Raw genomic sequence first — 19297 nt, forward strand, 5'->3', positions numbered from 1 at the left:
ATGCAACGGACAATAGACAGGCTGCAGCCTGGTAAAACTAAAGGAAATTTGATAAACACCGTCAGTGCACAACCGGTAACAAAAGTGCCAGTGGTGGAATCAACATCTCCGACCTTGAAAACAAAAGAGACCAAAGAGGAATCTTTGCAGGAAGTCTCTGATACTTGTCCCAAGCTCAGTTTGGGGACTGTGCTTCCAACAGAAGGTTTGGATTAGTCCAGCAACACAATTTCAATGACGAAGGGCGCAAGCAAAAGAAAACTTCACCTGAAAAGTCAGAAAAAAGTGAGAAAGAAGACAATACACAAGTGAACGAAATTACATCACTAAGGTCGTCGGAGGAGGATGAAATTTTTGAACGCCCTTTCAAAGCTTGCCAAGAAAAGGCAACGCCGAATTTGAGTGCTTGGTTTAAGGCGTTTGGAGCTCCTAAAGGCCCTAAAAAGAAAACTGAGGAACCAGAAGAATCTCAACCGGCACCTACGCCTGTAGTACCTGAACCTAGTACAGTCCTTCCGCCGCCACCGCAACAAGAGAAACCTGTTGTAGTTAAAGCAGTTGAAGTCGAACCAGATTGTCCTATAACCTCAGCTGAAAGCCCCGAATCAAATAGAACACCCAGAACCAGAAGAACTAGTACCGGAAGTACAGTGTCTGATCATAGTAACTTCAGTCAAGATATGGATTCACCTCGGACCGGAATAGACGAACGCATGTCTTCCACGTACCCACTGTCGTACCCGTCTCCGAAAATAACTGCAGCGCCACAAAAACCTTCACCGAAAACCGAGGACGTGCAGAAAAGTATAAATGTCGGATTTTACCAGGACATGACTAAAAGTAGTCCTGAGAAAAGTTGCAGTCCGCAAGAGCCAAATAGACCCCAAGGAACCTTGCCGACGTCTGCATCACATCTGTACCCATCGCAAAATTCACCGAACCCTTTGCAAAGCTTTACAAATCCGTATTCTGGTTTAATGAATTATGATCGTGAGTCTTTGCCTTATTACGATTACAAAGCTTCGAGTATGGTTCCTGAAAATAATGCGGACTACGTGTCTTTAAGTCCGAACAATAGCAGTACCAAGTCTTTTGGTCAACCCAATTCTCCATACGGACCACAGAGCGGAGGTCCTTATAATAAACACATGCCGAATAACCAGCAAGTTATGTTGGGACCTAATAGTCCGTTCAGTTATTCCAGTCAGAGTTCTCCGTATTCTAATAGTGATTTGAGTTCACCTTACGGGACTCCACAACCCAACTCGCCCTATTCCCAACACTTCGAGTCCAAACCCGAACCAACAGCGCCGGCTCCTAGCTCGTATCCGATGAAGAAACGAGGATTTAACGATGGGAAGTTGAGTCCCACAAATAATACCAAGATAGGAATCACCCAGGAGGTAAAGCAGAAAGAAACTCCGGCAAGTGATGTGGAAAACGTCAGTAAAACATCTGTTCTGATGCAAAGTTCGCCGTCAGGTGAATTGATCAACATGGGTTATTCAAAACCAGACGACAAACCCCCGCAGAGCATCGAGGACAAGCCAACGATTTTTAGAGACGACAAACAACAACCGTTTGCTCTCGACAAAGCCAAAAAGATCGATTTTGATGATAATCTAAAAAGCAGAACTGGTGATGAGTTTACCAAAAACTTTAGCAAACCTCTAACCAACAAACCTACATATTTATTCGATATGCCGACCAATATGGGCTTTCCTCATTCTATCATCCCTTCGACAAATTATCCACCGCAGAATATACCGGAAAGACCTGCAGAAGTTTTGAATATGAATTATGCAAACGTTCAGAATCAGAAGACATTGCCTAAACAAGATGACATGGAAGCGATAAATTATAAACAAAAGCATTTACAAGCAACAAATAAAGTTGTAGAGAACTTGCACAAGGTTCAACCCGTATTTCCTGAAGCATATGGTAAAGCTTTGCCTAGACCTGGTTTGGAGATAAGCGAGCCGACAAGAAAGTCAGCAGTGGTACTGAACAGTGCACCGGACACAAAATTACAAATGCCGACAAATGATTTTATGGGTTATTCCTCAAGAAATTTAAATATTCCTGGCATAAACTTGAATATTCCTCAGTGCAATACTAACATACATTTACTTAACTCGATTCCAAACATGGACAACAGGGTGCCACCAAATGCCCATATCGGTTTACCTTTGAATCAGCCTCCAATGCATGCAAGGACTTACGACCTTCACAACACCAATAACAGCTTAGCCAACCAAAACTACAAGTTCTCCGCAAATTCACCGAATATGCTAGATCCGTCGTTAAGAAAATTGACGAATATGCCTCAAGGTATAAGACATTTCATGGAAAACTCTTCACCGAATTACTATGAAGCATCAAAAGCTACGCAACAGTTACAACCACAGAACGCGCATGCGGCAACCATGTCCACGATGCAAACAATGTTGCAGCATTCTCAAACCATGTCCATGGCTTATAATAGACAACAAGCGATGAACAGTCAGTGTTCTGTGATCAGTGACAATGCTAAACCAGTTGTACAAACCGAGACCAAGAGAAAATCGAGTAAAAAGAAGACGGCAGTGTCTGGCGAACCAGGGGATTTAGTGTCAACACAGCAACAAGGTTTCCAGACTTACGCCAGTGTCAAAACTGGTACAGGCGTTGTAAAGCCTGATGGTATGAAACAAACCAAGAATCCTTTAGGCTCTGCGTTTAATTTCGGACCAGGCCAGCCGGGTTTGAACCTAACCCCCGGTTTATACAACACGAATGAAAGTTATTTGGATAACAGTAATCCTTATTATCTACCGCACCGGAGTTCTTCTTCGGACCAAGACAAACCTGTAAATCCATCTGTAAGCCAATTTCAGTACTTGAGCAGCCCTGCTGCACGAACAGGAGACTACCCCTACATAGGAACCCCTTCAGGAAGCCATTTGGTGGATTCGTCGGCCCCAATTTATCAGCAGTACCTCCAAAGCCAAGATCTCCTACGACAACAGACAAATGCTCAGATGATGCTCAACCAGGGTTTGATATCGAACCCAGCTGCTGCGTATGCATCACCGCGATACCATGCGGCCTTGGGCATGAGACAGACTTATGATCCAATGAATCCGAGACCACCTTGGTTGTAAGTTGATGAGAATGAGGGATAATAGGGTTTGCCAAAGATTCAAAAACAAAGGCACTCGTTTGTTTCTTTTACTGCTCTCTGTGTTTATTAATAGAGTTACATATACTTATATTAATTTTAATTGAAATTATTTTATAAAGTGATTTTTACTGTGCACATAAGTAAAAATATATGCACGAAAACTTTAATATTTTATATTAGGTAATTATATATACAAGAAGGGTAAAGAAATATAGATATATATATATATATTATAACAAAGGCACACGATTGCTACTTAATTATGTAAAGTCAGTTCGAGGACAATAATCATGTGTCGTTTAAACATTAATTTTTTGTAATTAACCCTTCTTGTTAGCGTTAAAAATTTATTGTATGTTATGTTTTAATTTGTGTAAAATCCTCACAGAATTGTAAATAAGTACTTTAATACAGTTTATGTTATCATTTTAAAACCATTTTGTTTTAACTTACTCATCATGAACTCATATTATTCCTCTTTAGACAAAATCCACAAATCAACTAAAATTATGTTTATTTAATTGATATTTTGGTGTATTTTGAGTTGATATACCATCTTATGTTATTAGACAATGTTGTAGATTATTAAATTTTATACGTTTTATAAGTTTTTTGAAAACATCAATCAAGTGGTTTAAGATTTATAAACAATATCTGGATATAAACGCATTTTTAATGCGTTCATATATCATTTTGTTTATAAATCTTTTATTTAATTATTATTTATGATTTTGAAGTACACTGAGTTACCATAGAATTCATTAGAATTATTAAAACATTAAGTGTGAAATTGTAAAATACTTCAAAGATCAAGAAAGTTCAAACGTAATTTAAGATTCACTAGAATTCTAAAACATAATAGTATTCAGCAACGTAAAATTCAGCAATGTAATAAGGTTTACTAGAATTCAGCAACATGAGTTGTATAGATCTGAAAACAACATAAGAAAACTAACTGTTGAGTTTATAATTTATGTATACATTTATATATTTATATATATTTGCATTTTTCGTCGTTTTTTTCACATAAGTCCATTATGTATTAGATAAACTCTTTCTCTCATCTCTGTTCAAATGTCCGCTATTAAAACACTGATCTGTAGTAGAAGCGCTGAGAGAAAATTGGTTTTAAAATTGCTTAATTTTAAAGTATGCTTTGCTAAGGGTTAGCTATGTCGTAGATAATTCGCCAAAAAAATCAGTCAAAGTGTTAAAATGTTTCAAACTTTACTACATTAAATAATGCACAATGATGGGAATTTGTTTTAGTCGACCTGTTTTTTTAATAACATTTTTGAGTATACCAAGATATTGTATAGGTTCAATACAAACGTCGTTAATAGGCAATGGTGTAGATTATTTAAATTTATTTAACAGTTGCTGTAGTGTCTTACAATATTAAACAATATTATAGATTATTTATTTTTTCATAAACTTCTTAAACCCACCATCAATAATAAACAGCAGTTTTTGTAAATTGCAACAGATATATTAAAATAATGAACTAATGAGTTGTGAATGAATTTACTTCGTATTTATTTTCTAGGGTAATATTATGGAGGAGGGCATCACAATATTAGTCAATATTGCAAATAATTCAATTTTGTACAAATTCCAAATCTACAATGTTTCCTAATGTTGAAAGACCCTACAGCGATTAATTAAATTAAACTAAATGATTTATAATATTGTAAGACACTATAGCAACTGTTAAATGAATTTAAATAATCTACATTATTACCTATTCATGTTGTACGTATTAAACCTACAATATCTTATTGGTATATTCGAAAATGTTATTAAAAAAATGTTAATGGGTTGTTTTAAGAATTGTAAACAATATAAAAAAGCAAATGCACCTAAATCAATAGTATGTTTTGAAGTGCAGTGAATAGCTGTAGGGTCTTTGAACATTATCAAATATTGTAGATTAATTAATTTCCACCATCTACCTACTCCACTTAGCATACTCAAACCCCGCCGACTCTCCTACTTTTCCATCAGGTTCTTTGCAAGAATACAAAGAACCTTGCATGTCGGCGATAGAGTTCATTCACAAGGGACCTCGGGAGTCGTTTGGACCTCTAGACCGAGAAATACTCGTTTTGAGTAAAAAAAAAACACAGACACATATATAAATATATTCATTTATATCCATATTTATATTTATATTAGTGTGAGTTCTCATCGGGTCAGGTTTAAGGCAAAGTTGTATGTCGACAGTGCAGAAATACCGTTTGTTAATAGACCTGTCTGTTTGTCTGCCCGTCTGTCCGTCTGTCGGTTGTTGAAAAAGTGTTTAAAAGTGTTTGAAAAAATCAATTGTGGAAAAAAGTGGAATATGTAAGTTTATTATTATTATCATGTTACCTACCCATTTATTTCTTTGTAGCTAAATTATTTTTAAAATTATTTGTTTGGTACATTTGTTCAATATAACTCTCATAAACACCGCGTCTAATTTTAGTAAAATATTTGACAAATTTATACGAAATTAAATAATCTGCAATATTAATTATAATTATATTATCCTATGTAGAATAATGTAAAATTATAATTAATATAGCAGCATCTCGGTATTTAAAATCGTAAAAAATCATAGATCACACCGATGGTATTTACAGATCTTTTATAAATTTATTTGTAGCTGTGCATATATTTGATAAATATTTCATTTCTATAATTTTAATCACATTAAAGTTTTCATTAACAAAAATAAATTGTAACAAAAAAAATTAATCAAATATTCAACAAATTAAATAATATATAATTATCTAATGTTGTACAATCCCAAAGCAAGTCAGTATACTTTAAAATCGGATTTTGAACTAGACATTTTTTTATGTTCTCATATTATTGCCTTTTGCATTTATTTTTTATATTGTTTTCTTTTATTGAAATATTTATCAAATATGTTTAAAATTAAGTAATTTGTATTATTGTGTATCAAAAGAGCATGGTACGTTACAGCAGTTTGTTATCCTTAAAAATATATTATTATTCAGAATTTTATTCACAGTGAATTGTGCATTCAATCATTTGCCGATAATATTAATTTATATGAAAAATTGACAAATGAAATATTTTGAAGAATTTTCTGCTAAAAGCGTTATATTTTAAAATCGTACGGTAAAAATATTCATTTCATTCGTGTATGTATTTTTCACATAAATTGTATCTTTTAAACAATGAGTTTAAGGAATATAAAATATTTGAAAACATTGTTTCAAAAGAAATTATTTATTTTATTGTCTATTACAATTAGTCTTACTAATATAGTCAGTATCAGTATATTTTAAAACTACAATTAAAAATAATAAATTAGCACACACGTGCTAAATGTGCATTTATTATGGAAACAGTTTTTATATCTTAAAGTATTCGGTTAAGAGGGTCTTCCTATGTGACGGCCTGTTTTTTAGGGATATTTTAGAATTTTTTTTCTACGACCAGTAAATAGTTAGAGCTTCAAGTTTTTTATCATTTATTAATACATATTTGGACAGTATAAATATAAAATTTCAGCTAAAAAAATTTAGTCCAACTAGAGTTACAGCGCTCTAAACACCCCCCCTCAAAAAAAAGAGCTCCCACTGTCTCCACGATTCCGGCTGATCGGCTTATCTGACCAAAAAAAATAAACGGCGTTTCAATTTGTAGGCTTAAATGCACGGAATGAACTACAATCAAATGAATACAAAAAAAACTGGATATTTTATAGACATTTGAAATAAAAGTTGCAAATTAGGCGTTTATTTTTTTTGTTTTTTTGCTATAAAAAATCGAAGTTTTGAAATTTTTGATTGATAATAGTTCATTCCATGCGTTTAAATATATTGAATGTGCCCTGTAAATTTCAAGTAATTCGGTCCAGCCGTTTCTGAGATACAATGGAGACCAGTTTGAAAAACACAGTTTTGAGAAAAACGCGTTTAAAGATAAAATGATCGTTGTACTATATACTATATGTATACTTTTTAAATGGCTGTAACTCAAAAACTTTTTGAGATATCGATTTGAATATTTAATATGTTATTTTTAAAGGTATAATCTACCGATATATGAAATAAAAAAAAATTCAATTTTTTCAACTCATCACATAGGAAGACCCCCTTAATGTAAATGAATTGCATGACGTATTTTATTTATAATTAATTTATCCATCACTTTTACTAACAACAAAACTCAAGGGCATGTCTGTGCACTTTAAAATTGGACTCAGAGCGTAAAACATCTCTACTGTTTTTATTTATCGCAATAAAAAATCAGCTATAATTTTTAACGCTATATTTAAGTTGAATAAAGTATTTTAAAAGTTTGCACAAAATTAAATAATCTAGATATAATATTGTGTGGTATTATATAACCCCACAGCAAAATAAAGTACCGACTTTATAATCGTACTGGAAACTCAGCGATAAAAAATTTTCTACTGCAAATGAAATAAAAACAAGCAATTTAATAAAAAATGTGTATGTGTATAAAATAATTTAATCTATTCTTTTTATAATTGCGTGAATAAAAATCACGTTTCCATTTGCAAATTAAATGCATTTTTTTTCAATTCTACGCACAGATGAATATGGCGAACGAGAAAAGTTGTTTATTTTGAATGTGAATGATTAAAATCTTTATAGAAACTACGATTCAATTTATTTATTCAGAATTAAATACACAATCAATAATAAAGTATAAAATAAAAATTTTATACTTTAACACGTACTTATATCATTTACAATATATCATTTTTATTGAACTTTTTTTGGCGATATATATCATGGTCTTTTAGAACTTACTGAAATATTACGGCCCTACGACAAGTAGTTTAATTTTAAAAATTCCTCAAAGTTTGAGAAAATCAGTAGTGTTTTTTTTGACGTTTGTTAAAATTAAAATTAGACGATTTACTTGGTATAAAGATAAGATAATTGATCCTAATGAACATACTAAACAATTAAAGTCCTACGGAAACTGGTTCAATTATAAAAATTACTGATTTTTGAAAATTTGCTTTTAGAAAATACTCCGAAGTAACGTGACCGTTCGTTTTCAATTATGTGTAATAAATCCACTCGGAATACTTTTAATCACTCATAAATTAATTTATTTTTATTGATTAAGTTAACTTTCCTCAAGGCAAAATACCGATACCAACTAGTTATAAAAATAGATTGGATAAATAATTTTATGAATTTTCTAACATATTACTTAAATCATAATATGTAATTTTTTTAGCATTTTTACTGTACAAAATTACTCATTTTTTTAATTAGTAATTTCATTCTATGTATTATATTTACCATAAAGTTTTCTGTTTTCGCAAACCAAGTTGCCGTAGCGCATTATGTAATTTAAAAGATCTTATAAATTATTCAATTTTCTCTAATATTTCAAATACATCATTCACATTATCACATTAATCAAAAGATTCCAATAAAAAATGCACATAAATAATACTTCTCGCTTATACTATTTATTTTCGAACGCAACTTTAGAGCACATTGAGTTGCTGTAGGGTTTATTATTGACATTAATTTAATTTCATACAAATTAGGCAATCATTACATTTACCTAAGAAAAACCAATTAATCAAAAATTACAAAAAATATAATAAATAAATGTATGGTTAAATGCAGACTAAAGTAATTGTCACAACAAAATTAAAGATGTTGAGCAACAACTACGATTTTAGATTACATTAGGTTGCATTGTATTATAAAATATTGCACTTTAGTTAATTTTGTAAAAAATTGTCGAATATTTTATTTATTTTAACGAAATCGTTTGAAAGTTGCAAGAGATATCATGAGAAAATAAAAGTTGAAAATGCTCACTATATTTGAGCGTGCTTAGTTCCATATACTTTATACTACTAGTAAATACGATGTTGAAGTATACCGAGTTGTAAAACAACATTGTATTAGAACATCCTATAGATAATTATTAATATATTAATTGTACAAATTTATCGAATGTTGTATTCAAATTAGATGAAGTTCTTGAATTTACATAAAGGAGCGCACTAAGTGTCATACTCCTTCAAGTACTTTTTTAAAATATACCGAGTTGCTGTAGAACCATATATTGTTAAAAAATGTTATAGGTAATTTTATTTGGTACAAATTGGTCAAAAAGTAAGAGATATATTAATAAATAATCCATCCATAATACATAAATAATAATACATAATCGAGTTAGTAACATGATTGAAGGCCCGCACTGTATTTGAGCGCGATTCATATAATTTTTTACCTAGTTGCTGTAGAACAATATACATAAAGTTATTTAAACATATTACCACAAGAAATTATATTAGACCATAAGAGATTACAGACAATTTATATTTGTACAAATTTTCCCAACATTACATGAAATTGAGATAAACGGTGTAAAAGTTACAAGAGATATAACAAATAAATGCGCATGGTTCATGAGGGTACCCGGAAGCAATATAATTATACAATTTATATATACAGTTTGTGTTCAACAAATTCCAGTTATCAACTGAGCTAAATAAAGTTCCAGAATGGAACTCCTGCTACCATCCATCCTGTGTCTAACCATCATCTCCTGTTTTGGACAAATTTCCGCTGAACATTATCAAAGAACCGGTGAGTTCCTTAACAAATTGCAGATTTTTTAACTAAATACTGTATATTATAATTTATCTCACCGGTGAGATAAATAAATAATTTATGAATAAGTTTTCATATCTTCCGTCGTCTTTGTATTGTATTCGTGTTAAAGAACAGTTATGGAGAAGAGAATTATTATTGTACAGTTGAAGAAGGAATTGCGGTTCTTGGAAAAAAATGGCTTAAACGATCTATTTGTCTCAAAGAACTTAGTGGGATACTATATGAGACACAGAAACATTGAAGAATGTGTAGATTTATTTATAAATATTGAGATCATCTTTTAAAACATTTTGATCTCTGATGAAGTCCATTACAACTTTAGTGGGATATAGTGGGATCGGTCTTGCTTTTTATTAAAAAAATTTTATTAAAAAACAAGATTTTCAATATAAAATAAATGTCACTGAAGATGACACAAATGCATTCCCAAAAGTCTGATTTTATCAAAACATTCGATTACCTAATCCAACTTTCTTCTAAACGAATTTGAATAAAGAAAGGTTTACATAATTTTATCTAAAATATTTTACATATTTGTCATTGTCGATTTTTATCGAAAAGAAAGTAAATATGATAATTTTTCGGATCATCTCACGAATTTACATAACCTTAAAGAAGATGAAATTATGATGTAAAAAAGTATGCATGTGAAAGTATATTTCGATCCATAGGGCGTTTCTGTTTAGATTTAGAAAGTTCAATCGATCAGGAAATACTGGATGGTAAATTGTTGTAGAAGTTCAAAGTTAATAAATACAGTGTTTATTTTTATGAGTAAACCGATTTGCTGCAGGGTAAAGGTCTTAAACAATATTATTTATTGCTTAATTTCATAAAACTTTTCAAAACATTTGCAAGGTTGTAAGTTATACTATAAAAATCAAATTGATAATTTAGAGAAAAATCGAGTTGTTCTGTAATATTTTGCTATATATAATTTAATTACGAATTTTTAGTTTTAACCACGATTTCAAGATTAACTAGAATCGCTTTAGGGTTCTATAATATTAGCAGATTTTTGTATTTTCTACAAATAGACTAAAATTTTATTTATTTCCAATAAACCGTATAACAAAGAATAATCTCCCTCTCAGAATGTCTCTACGCCAACCAGACCTACCCAGATGGCTCTAAAGTCCACACCGAGTCTCCGTGCCTGCGTTGTGCCTGCTCCACGGGTCTCCTCAGGTGCAGGTTGAGAGTCTGCCCTGAATTTCCTGATCCGCCTCCGCCAGGGTGCATCACTCTGACCAGGCGCTCGGAGTGTTGTCCACGACTCCTATGCAAACACGTTGGATGGAGACGGGGACAAGAAAATGGTAAAAGGGGTAGAAAAAATAAATAAAACAGGTTTTTATGAATACACAAAGTTGCTGTACGGTGTATGATGTTGGATAATGTTGTTAAACATTTAACTTTAAACAAATTTCTTAAAGATTTCATATGTGCTATACAAACAGTTAAAAAGTTACAACACATGTATTAAATAAATGAACTCTTCTCCTTGTCGTACTATAAACAGTACGTTGTGTGTATCAACTATTTTATACCTATTTTATAATTTTTCGCAGATCGTTTGCAAAATCGAGCTGTTTTAAACGATTTAGACTTCTTGCGAACCAAAAATGCTACCTTGAGTGAAGGTGAGTACTATTTCTTGTTTTTTGTAACAAAAAATTAATTATTCAAATATCATTGAACTCACCGTCGAGTTATTGAGAATAAAGTGAAAAAAAGTAATTATAGTAATTAATTTGTAATTGGAAATTCTTCTTTTTAGCGCAGTATATATTTTATATACGATACATATAAATACTAGATAAATTATATCTGAATTAATAATTTACTTCTTCCAAAACAAAATATTTACCACACGATTTGTGTAAACTCATCGTTACATTCCTTTCTATATTTCTTTTTTAACTTCCCGTAGGGTATGTTATTGTAATGGGCCGAAAATCGAAATTGAAAATTTTTACGTTTCTCGACGTTTTGAAGGTTTCTGAACATTTTGGCATACCTCAGAAAAAATTGATGTGTGTGTATGTATGTATGGATACAAATTTCCAGTCACGTTTTCGGCCTCACGGATCAACCGATTTGAATGGTTAGAAAAACATTCGATTCCTATCGATAGGGAGAAGAGCTGAGTAGTTTTTGCAAAGGCAGGTCCAGCCGTTTCGAGGATACGGAGCAAAGAGTGCAGAAAATAGAAATCGACTTTTTGAGAGAACGGAGTATCCGATTTGAATGATCTAAAAAGCATTCAATTAGTAATGATTGGGAGAAGTGGTTATTAGTTTTTGGCAAAGACAGGCCTAACCATTTCGGAGATACAGAGCTAAATGTGCAAAAAATGGCAGTTTTTGAGAGAACTAAGCGTCCGATTTGAATGATTCAAAGAACTTTCTGCTTGTTTTAACAAAATAATTGATTTTGGAAAAAAAAATTGTTTCAAATTTTTTGTTTTCAATTTTTTTTTCATTTTTTTGTATATCGAAAATAATTCAAATTTTAATCGTAATTCTGACTAAAGTTCTAATTTTAAACAAATATGTTTAACTTTGCAATTCAGTTTATATAATTTTTATAAATATTAGACAATGTTATAATATTTGTAATAATCTATTAGAAAACACTCAGTATTCCTCGAACATTTCGTTACGGTACGGGAAGTTCCAGTAATTTGCCTTAAGGCACGATGCCATACACCCCACTAGTTAGTTTTTTTTTGTATATCGAAAATAATTCAGATTTTATTTTTAATTCTGACTAAAGTTCTAATATACTTTAAACAAATAATTTTAACTTAGCAATTCAGTTTATATAATTCTTACAAATATTAGACAATGTTACAATATTTATAATAATCTATTTGAAAACATTCTGTATTCCTCGAACATTTCGTTACGGTACGAGAAGTTCCAGCAATTTGCCTTAAGGCACGATGCCATACACCCCATTAGTTCTATTTTTCTTTTACCCAGGTGGTTGCATAATAGATGGGACCATTTATTCCGCTGGTTCAGCAACCAGCAATTCCAATTCCTGTCGGGCCTGCTACTGTTCCCCGGATGGTACTGAACGTTGCGCCAGCGTGGAATGCGTTCCGACTCCATCAGGATGCATACCAGTTGTTTCCGGAACATCCTCCAAACCAGGAAGCCGAAAGCGATCGGCTGATGGCGGAAAATCCTGCTGTCCAGGCAGATATGTATGTCCAGAAAAAACAGATATTGTCTCTGTTAGGACGCACAGGACTTTGGGAGGTAACTTTAAATCAATCATCCAAGTGTACATTGTTTTCCTCACATTTTTTATTCAGGTGGTTGTGTGATTGGTGGTATTCAGTACAAAGAAGGAAGCATGATAACAGATAATCTGGGATCATTGTCACAGAATGATCCTTGTTCTAAGTGCATGTGTCTTCATGGTGTAGTGAAGTGCACGAGTGTTCCTTGCCCTGTAGTTGCACCTCTTGGATGCTCTCCTGTTTTCTCCACAACTAATACTCAGTGTTGTCCTGAAAGATTTGAATGTTCTGCACAACGAGGAAGTAAGATTTTAAACGTAGAATTAAGTTTTGAAACACATGTGACAACATTTTCACACATGATTTCATGCTTTATGTGGACATTCAGGTATATACTGTGTCTTTGTTTTTAGGCCCCGAAGAAGTATCGGGCACCACAGTGTCTCAAAAAACAAAAATCAGCAAAATAATTCAAGACGTCCTGAAAAATTCAGAGACGACTACTCTATTCGATTTTGACAAATACGAAACCAGTGATCACAAAACCAACGAATCTTTGAATTCGGAACCTGTGACTCCGAAAGAAGATGTGTCCAAAAAACTGGCACAGAAGTTGAGACAGATCTTCAAGAAATCGATTGAAAACTACGAAACTATAGCTCTGAATAATGAAGGTAAGTATTTTTATGACAACGGCAATAATAAATCAGGACACGACAAGAGGGATGTCAGCGGGATAAATATTACAACAGATTTTGTGGTGGATTTGCCAGGGAATGAAACAAGAGATGAAAATAATGATTACGAACTGGATTATGATACCATGTTGCCCCCAAGTTTACCGAATGTTAGGTGAGCAAATAAAATAGAGCACAGTGATCAAAAAACACTTTTCTAAATGATATTTCATATATTTTTAGAATTATTAAGTTTGAAGCCGCGGATGCTCTGGGAAAAAATGCAGAAGCTGATGCACCTTATAAAATAAATTTGGTGTCTCAATCTCCCTTCGGGTAGTTACAAAAAAAGATCTTACTGAATAATTGAGTAAGGGTTTTAGTAATTTTTATTTTTTTTTAGAAATTCTGAAGATTCAACTTTGGACTATAGTGGAGGAAAAGGATTCGCACCTCCTGTAAAAACTGAAGGTGAATAATTATATTTAGCGCATAAAATTTATTATTCTCATCGACAACAACAAACATATTTCTATTCATAGGTGGTTTTCTTCCTGGAGAATCCATGCCCCTGTTCAACAATTATGTTATAAATCCGGATAGGTTTGTTTTCACAACAGCTGCAAATGAAATAAATACAAATGCACAAAAAATAAACTCTTTATTAAACTTCGATGATGATACATCATATAGTACGACTCAAGCATATGTGGATGATGAAGAAGAAATAATTTTATTGGAACCTAAAAACACCACAAGTGCTCCTGATTTAGAATCCGGGGAGTCTGAGTTAGATAAAGTACTGAATTATATATTTTCACCATTGGAAGAGAGTTTAGAAACTACTAAAACACCTAAAGAAGAAATTAGGATAAACGTTTTAAAAGATCATGATAAACCAAGTAATAGCTACGAATTATTAAAAAGAAATCCATTGCCAGCTCAAAGAAAAAATATAACAAAATTCCACAATTTAGTATTAGACAATCATACCACACAAAGGTCTAAACTGGCTACAAAAATCAACACATCCAAAGATGTTGTCAAAAACATCATCAACAATGCACCAGTCATCGATATAAATACCACTAAAAAACCTTTAACTACAAACCCTCCTAAAAGGCCTATGGATCTTCAAGACTCTTCATCTGATAATGCAAATGTCATATTCAAATTGGCTGGTTGTAATATTTATGGTAAAATGTACTCGGTTGGGCAAGTTATTGTGGAACTAAGTAATCCTTGTACGGAATGTATTTGTGATAATATTGGTGTACAATGTAAAGATCTTTTCTGTTGAGATTGACTGTTGGTTTTAATTTCTAGTCGTACATAGGATTCATAGATCGAGGTATCAATTTTAAGCATGCAATTAAAGCATGATATAATTATGAACAATATATATATATATATATATATATATATATATATATATATATATATATATATATTGTCTCAGCAAAGCTGATTTTACTTATGACTTTTTGTTATTAGCGATACTAGTTAAAAATAGTATTATGTTTAGATATATAAAATTGTTATTAAGAATAGGTATGTTAGTTCGATTTTAATACTTGCGTATGTTATTCCATTGTTATTGTTAAATATGTGTATAAGTGAACGAATTATGTTTGTATTGTTGATTTGTGACTGTATGCTATGTATATGTGGACTCAATATTATTATTTAAATAAATTCAAATATAAACTCATTTTTTCAGTACAAATAAGTAATATATATATATATATATATATATATATATATATATATATATATAATAGTAGTCTAAATGGGTGAACTTACATATTTGTAAATCATTACAAGTTGAAGGAATACATATTTTTCATTTTTCAACAACCAAGTAATTTCTACAAGCCCTTTTTTTAACGCTCGTTTTTTTCAGTTCTGTTTAATACTTATATTTATTTTATATCCACTATAATATTTTAAATTTAACAAAATAACGACAATCAAATTCAGACAGTTGACACTTGAGCTGCCATCTTAATTGAATACTGTGAAGTCCTCTCTACTTTCCAACAGGTGGTGCCACCGTTTGCAAATATTTCTTGCGCAATCGCAATATTAAAATTTCATTCAGTTAACGCAATCGTTATGCAATTTCTACATTTACAAAAGGTATTGTATAATTAAATTAATATATCACAAAGCACATAATTCAATTAATACAATTATTCATTCTCTATTTTTCATGTGTGGTACCTTTGTATGGCGCATGTGCAAATCAGCTGATAAAAGTCAGCGTCCATCTTGCTGCTGTCATTTCGCCTTCGTACGCGGTGTCCGCACTTTCTGTGTCGAATTAATTATGTATTGTCAATGAAAAAACATTTGAAAAAACATCTAAATATGTTAAACCGAGTGTACAATAATGTGCCCGTGTTGTGGGAATAAACACTGTGTAAAAGTTCAATAAATAAATAAGTGATTAATCAAAACACAAAAAACATGTAAGTTTCGTTGTATCGATTTTGTATTATTACTTTTACCACAGGTAAATTTATGCAAGGAAAATATACATTCCGCAAATGTCTTTTAATGATTCAAGGTTGTTGTTTTTTATGTTATAATATGTTTATCTCCACGATTACCTTCGTTTTTTTTTCGATTCGTGTAGAGTTTTGAAGGCGAACAGATAAATATTGACTTGTCTTGAATATTGTGCAAAAAGTATTATTCATATTAATTGAAACGGAAATACAATTAAATTTAAACTCGGTAATTGCCATGAAAACATTTCGTTGATAAAATAACTAAATATTTCGTGACTGTTTTGCATTTTTCTTAAACATGAGACTTGTAATGCTAGAAAACATTAGATACAGTATAATTTTTCCCAAAAATACTATCATTCGTATTAATCGAATACATTATTACATATTGTAATAAAAACCATCCACAAAATAATTAAATAATTAAATAATTATGTATAACTTATTTTCCTGAAAATGAAGCCAAGTTCTTGTTAGATTTTGTGGTGTTAAGAAATATTGTAGACGATAAAATTATGCACATAATTGCCAAAAACAATGGCAATAATTCCATGTGGTTTAAGTTGATGATTAATTGCCATTTTCTTCATTTAAATTCTTGTAGAGTCTCGATTTCCTAGAAAACATTGAAGACCTCTAAATTTCACACAAATGGGCCTAAAACATTGTTCATATTAATCGAATGCTTTACTATATGTTGTAAAAAATAATCCATGCATAATTATTTTTCACTACTTTTCCTGAAATGGGGCTAAGTACCTGTTGGATCTAGTGGTTTCAAAAAAATATTGTTGATGATAAAATTTTGCACATAATTACCAAAAACAATGGTATAACATACATGTACAATGTACATGTATGTTATACCATTATGTACATTGTACATAATAATAAATTGTTGATGATTATTTGTCATTTTCTTCAAACTTGAATCCTTGCAGAGTTTTGATCTGCCATAAAATAATGCTGACCTCTAAATTTCACACAATTATGCCTAAAACATTATTTTATTAATCGTATGCTCTACTATATATTGTAAAAAATATTAATGCACTAAGTGATCAATTATTTGTAAATTCTTTTCCTGACAATGAGACTAATTTCTTGTTAGGTTTTCTGGTTTATTTTATATTATAGATAAAAAAATAACATTTAACTGCAAAAAATATGGAAAAAAATCCATGCACAAAATAATGAAATGTTGATTTTTTTTAGATTCCTGTAGAGACTCTTGGAGCTAAAATATATAGTAGGCAACTAAATATTAACGAAATATTGATGCCTTATTCTAATTTTCCATATCTTGTTAGACATCCTTCCGTGTAGAGTAAATAAATAAATAAATAAATATTTATTTACTCTACAATGAAGCATGCCTAACAAAGAAGGCTCTATTAGAAAGTCATCGATAAATAGATTACTTGTAGAGTATTTGGTTTTTATTGTAGACACTTGACCAATCTTTGAAATAAATTTGCCAAAAGCAGAATTTTATATAAATTGAATGCTATATTATATATTATAAAAAATAAATTAATAATATTCAATTTACGCATAAAATGATACATTTAAAAAAATGCCCAAATTTGAAGCATGAATTAATCATAATCTGGACCGCGCTCAGACCTATCTACCAATTTCAATTGCGATTTTAAAGTATAGCTAGTTGATTAAGGGCAAATATTATTAGTACAACTTGCAGGCAATCTAATTTACCAAACATTTTTCAAACGCACGATCTATATCAACAAATGATATGATAGTTCTGTGCTATTTAAAAGTCTTGCATATTTGCAAAAAACAAGATGCATCAGGATTTTAAGGCCCCATTTGATATATCTTTTATAATCACAAAGTCTTTTAACAACAACAACAACTCTGTGAACTTTAAAATAGTACTTGAATACAGATACTTAACTAATATCATAAATTGATTTGCAATTCGTTTACACATTTGTTTACTACATCTTGTAACTTTTAAACCGTTCATTTAATATGAATAAAAGATTCGTCAAATTTGTATATAATTAAATAATCTACAGCTTGGGCTAACCACAAACAACTATATTTGTAGATTATTTAATTATATACAAATTTGTACAAATTATAGACTATTTATTTTTTTACAAATTTGCTGAATGTTTCATATATTTTAGACAAAAAGCTTAAAAGCTGCAAGGGATTTAATAAATAATCAGACCAATATCAATTTCACTTTTGGATTCTTTTCATCTATTTGGGTTTATCTACTTTATCGGTACGGTATATACATATTATACATATATATATATATATATCTATATATATATATATATATATATATATATAAATTGCAACTTAAATGGTTTTTTAATATTTTTTTAAGTAAAGAGAGTATTTTTTTGCACATGTGCAACCTGAAACCTTGTATTCGCGTTCGTCGTATTGTTTGTTATCTCTTCAGTATTGTTCTCATATCAGATAAAACCGGTAATATAAATTAAAGGCTGCGAATGAAATTAACAGAGTCGAATTGTTCAAAAGACTTACTAAAAATTACATAATTTTCTATAAAAATACCATAAGAATCCGTCAAAACCAGACCAAAATGTGCCTAAAGTTATTTCATCTTTTATGAGTATGTGGAGTTGACGTAGTCATGAAACTATTATGATGCTTGAAAAAGTCGCAGATAATTCACATTTGTACAAATTTGCCTAATGTTTTACACAAAACGAGAGCTTTTTTACCGTTATTAAACATGAATAAATTTCATCGAAAATTCTTTTGAAAACTTTAATCCCAACTTTCTTCAGTTCGGTGATAAATCTTTGTATCTAAATCCTGATCCTCGAGAAACCGAAAAAAGGATCAGGATTTGGGATTAGATAAAAGTTAGTAATTGAAGGACACGTCGGCTTTTTAGGACATTTACCTCTAAGGGTCGACGAACTTTACAAGAGAGATGTATTATATTTTATTTACCTTAAGCCCTAGGGATACAGAAGGAAGGACATTTATAAAAATGCCAATATTTGCATGGAGGACGAAAATTAATTTGTTTTTATTTATTA

The 19297-nt window shown here is 31.0% G+C and overlaps 2 protein-coding genes across 2 annotated transcripts; both read left to right on the forward strand.

The window, feature by feature from the left end:
- LOC113366852 (chromosome alignment-maintaining phosphoprotein 1-like) lies at nucleotides 1-3143 on the forward strand. Its single transcript, XM_026608505.1, has 2 exons — nucleotides 1-75; nucleotides 180-3143. The coding sequence occupies exons 1-2, from the start codon at nucleotides 1-3 to the stop codon at nucleotides 3141-3143; spliced, it is 3039 nt and encodes a 1012-aa protein (XP_026464290.1).
- Nucleotides 3144-5367: 2224 nt separating this feature from the next.
- On the forward strand, nucleotides 5368-15031 carry LOC113366863. Its single transcript, XM_026608516.1, has 10 exons — nucleotides 5368-5506; nucleotides 9661-9774; nucleotides 10896-11120; nucleotides 11373-11444; nucleotides 12789-13070; nucleotides 13127-13357; nucleotides 13468-13906; nucleotides 13975-14067; nucleotides 14135-14202; nucleotides 14274-15031. Exons 2-10 carry the CDS (start codon nucleotides 9690-9692, stop codon nucleotides 15029-15031), a joined length of 2253 nt encoding a protein of 750 aa, XP_026464301.1. The 5' UTR covers nucleotides 5368-5506; nucleotides 9661-9689.
- The last annotated feature ends 4266 nt before the right edge of the window (nucleotides 15032-19297 follow it).

The sequence above is a fragment of the Ctenocephalides felis genome, unplaced genomic scaffold (assembly GCF_003426905.1).
Source record: "Ctenocephalides felis isolate EL2017-DRISC unplaced genomic scaffold, ASM342690v1 CF-g0.4_SCAFFOLD_00633, whole genome shotgun sequence".
In the NCBI taxonomy this organism is placed as follows: Eukaryota; Metazoa; Arthropoda; class Insecta; order Siphonaptera; family Pulicidae; genus Ctenocephalides; species Ctenocephalides felis.

Excerpts from the sequence above, each read along its gene's own strand:
- LOC113366863 (XM_026608516.1), top strand. The coding sequence starts at position 9,690 with ATGGAACTCCTGCTACCATCCATCCTGTGTCTAACCATCATCTCCTGT. Across the intron at positions 13,071-13,126 it reads GACGCACAGGACTTTGGGAG|GTGGTTGTGTGATTGGTGGT; the intron begins GTAACTTTAAAT and ends TTTTTTATTCAG. Across the intron at positions 14,068-14,134 it reads GTGTCTCAATCTCCCTTCGG|AAATTCTGAAGATTCAACTT; the intron begins GTAGTTACAAAA and ends ATTTTTTTTTAG.
- LOC113366852 (XM_026608505.1), top strand. The coding sequence starts at position 1 with ATGCAACGGACAATAGACAGGCTGCAGCCTGGTAAAACTAAAGGAAAT. Across the intron at positions 76-179 it reads ACACCGTCAGTGCACAACCG|TTTGGGGACTGTGCTTCCAA; the intron begins GTAACAAAAGTG and ends TCCCAAGCTCAG.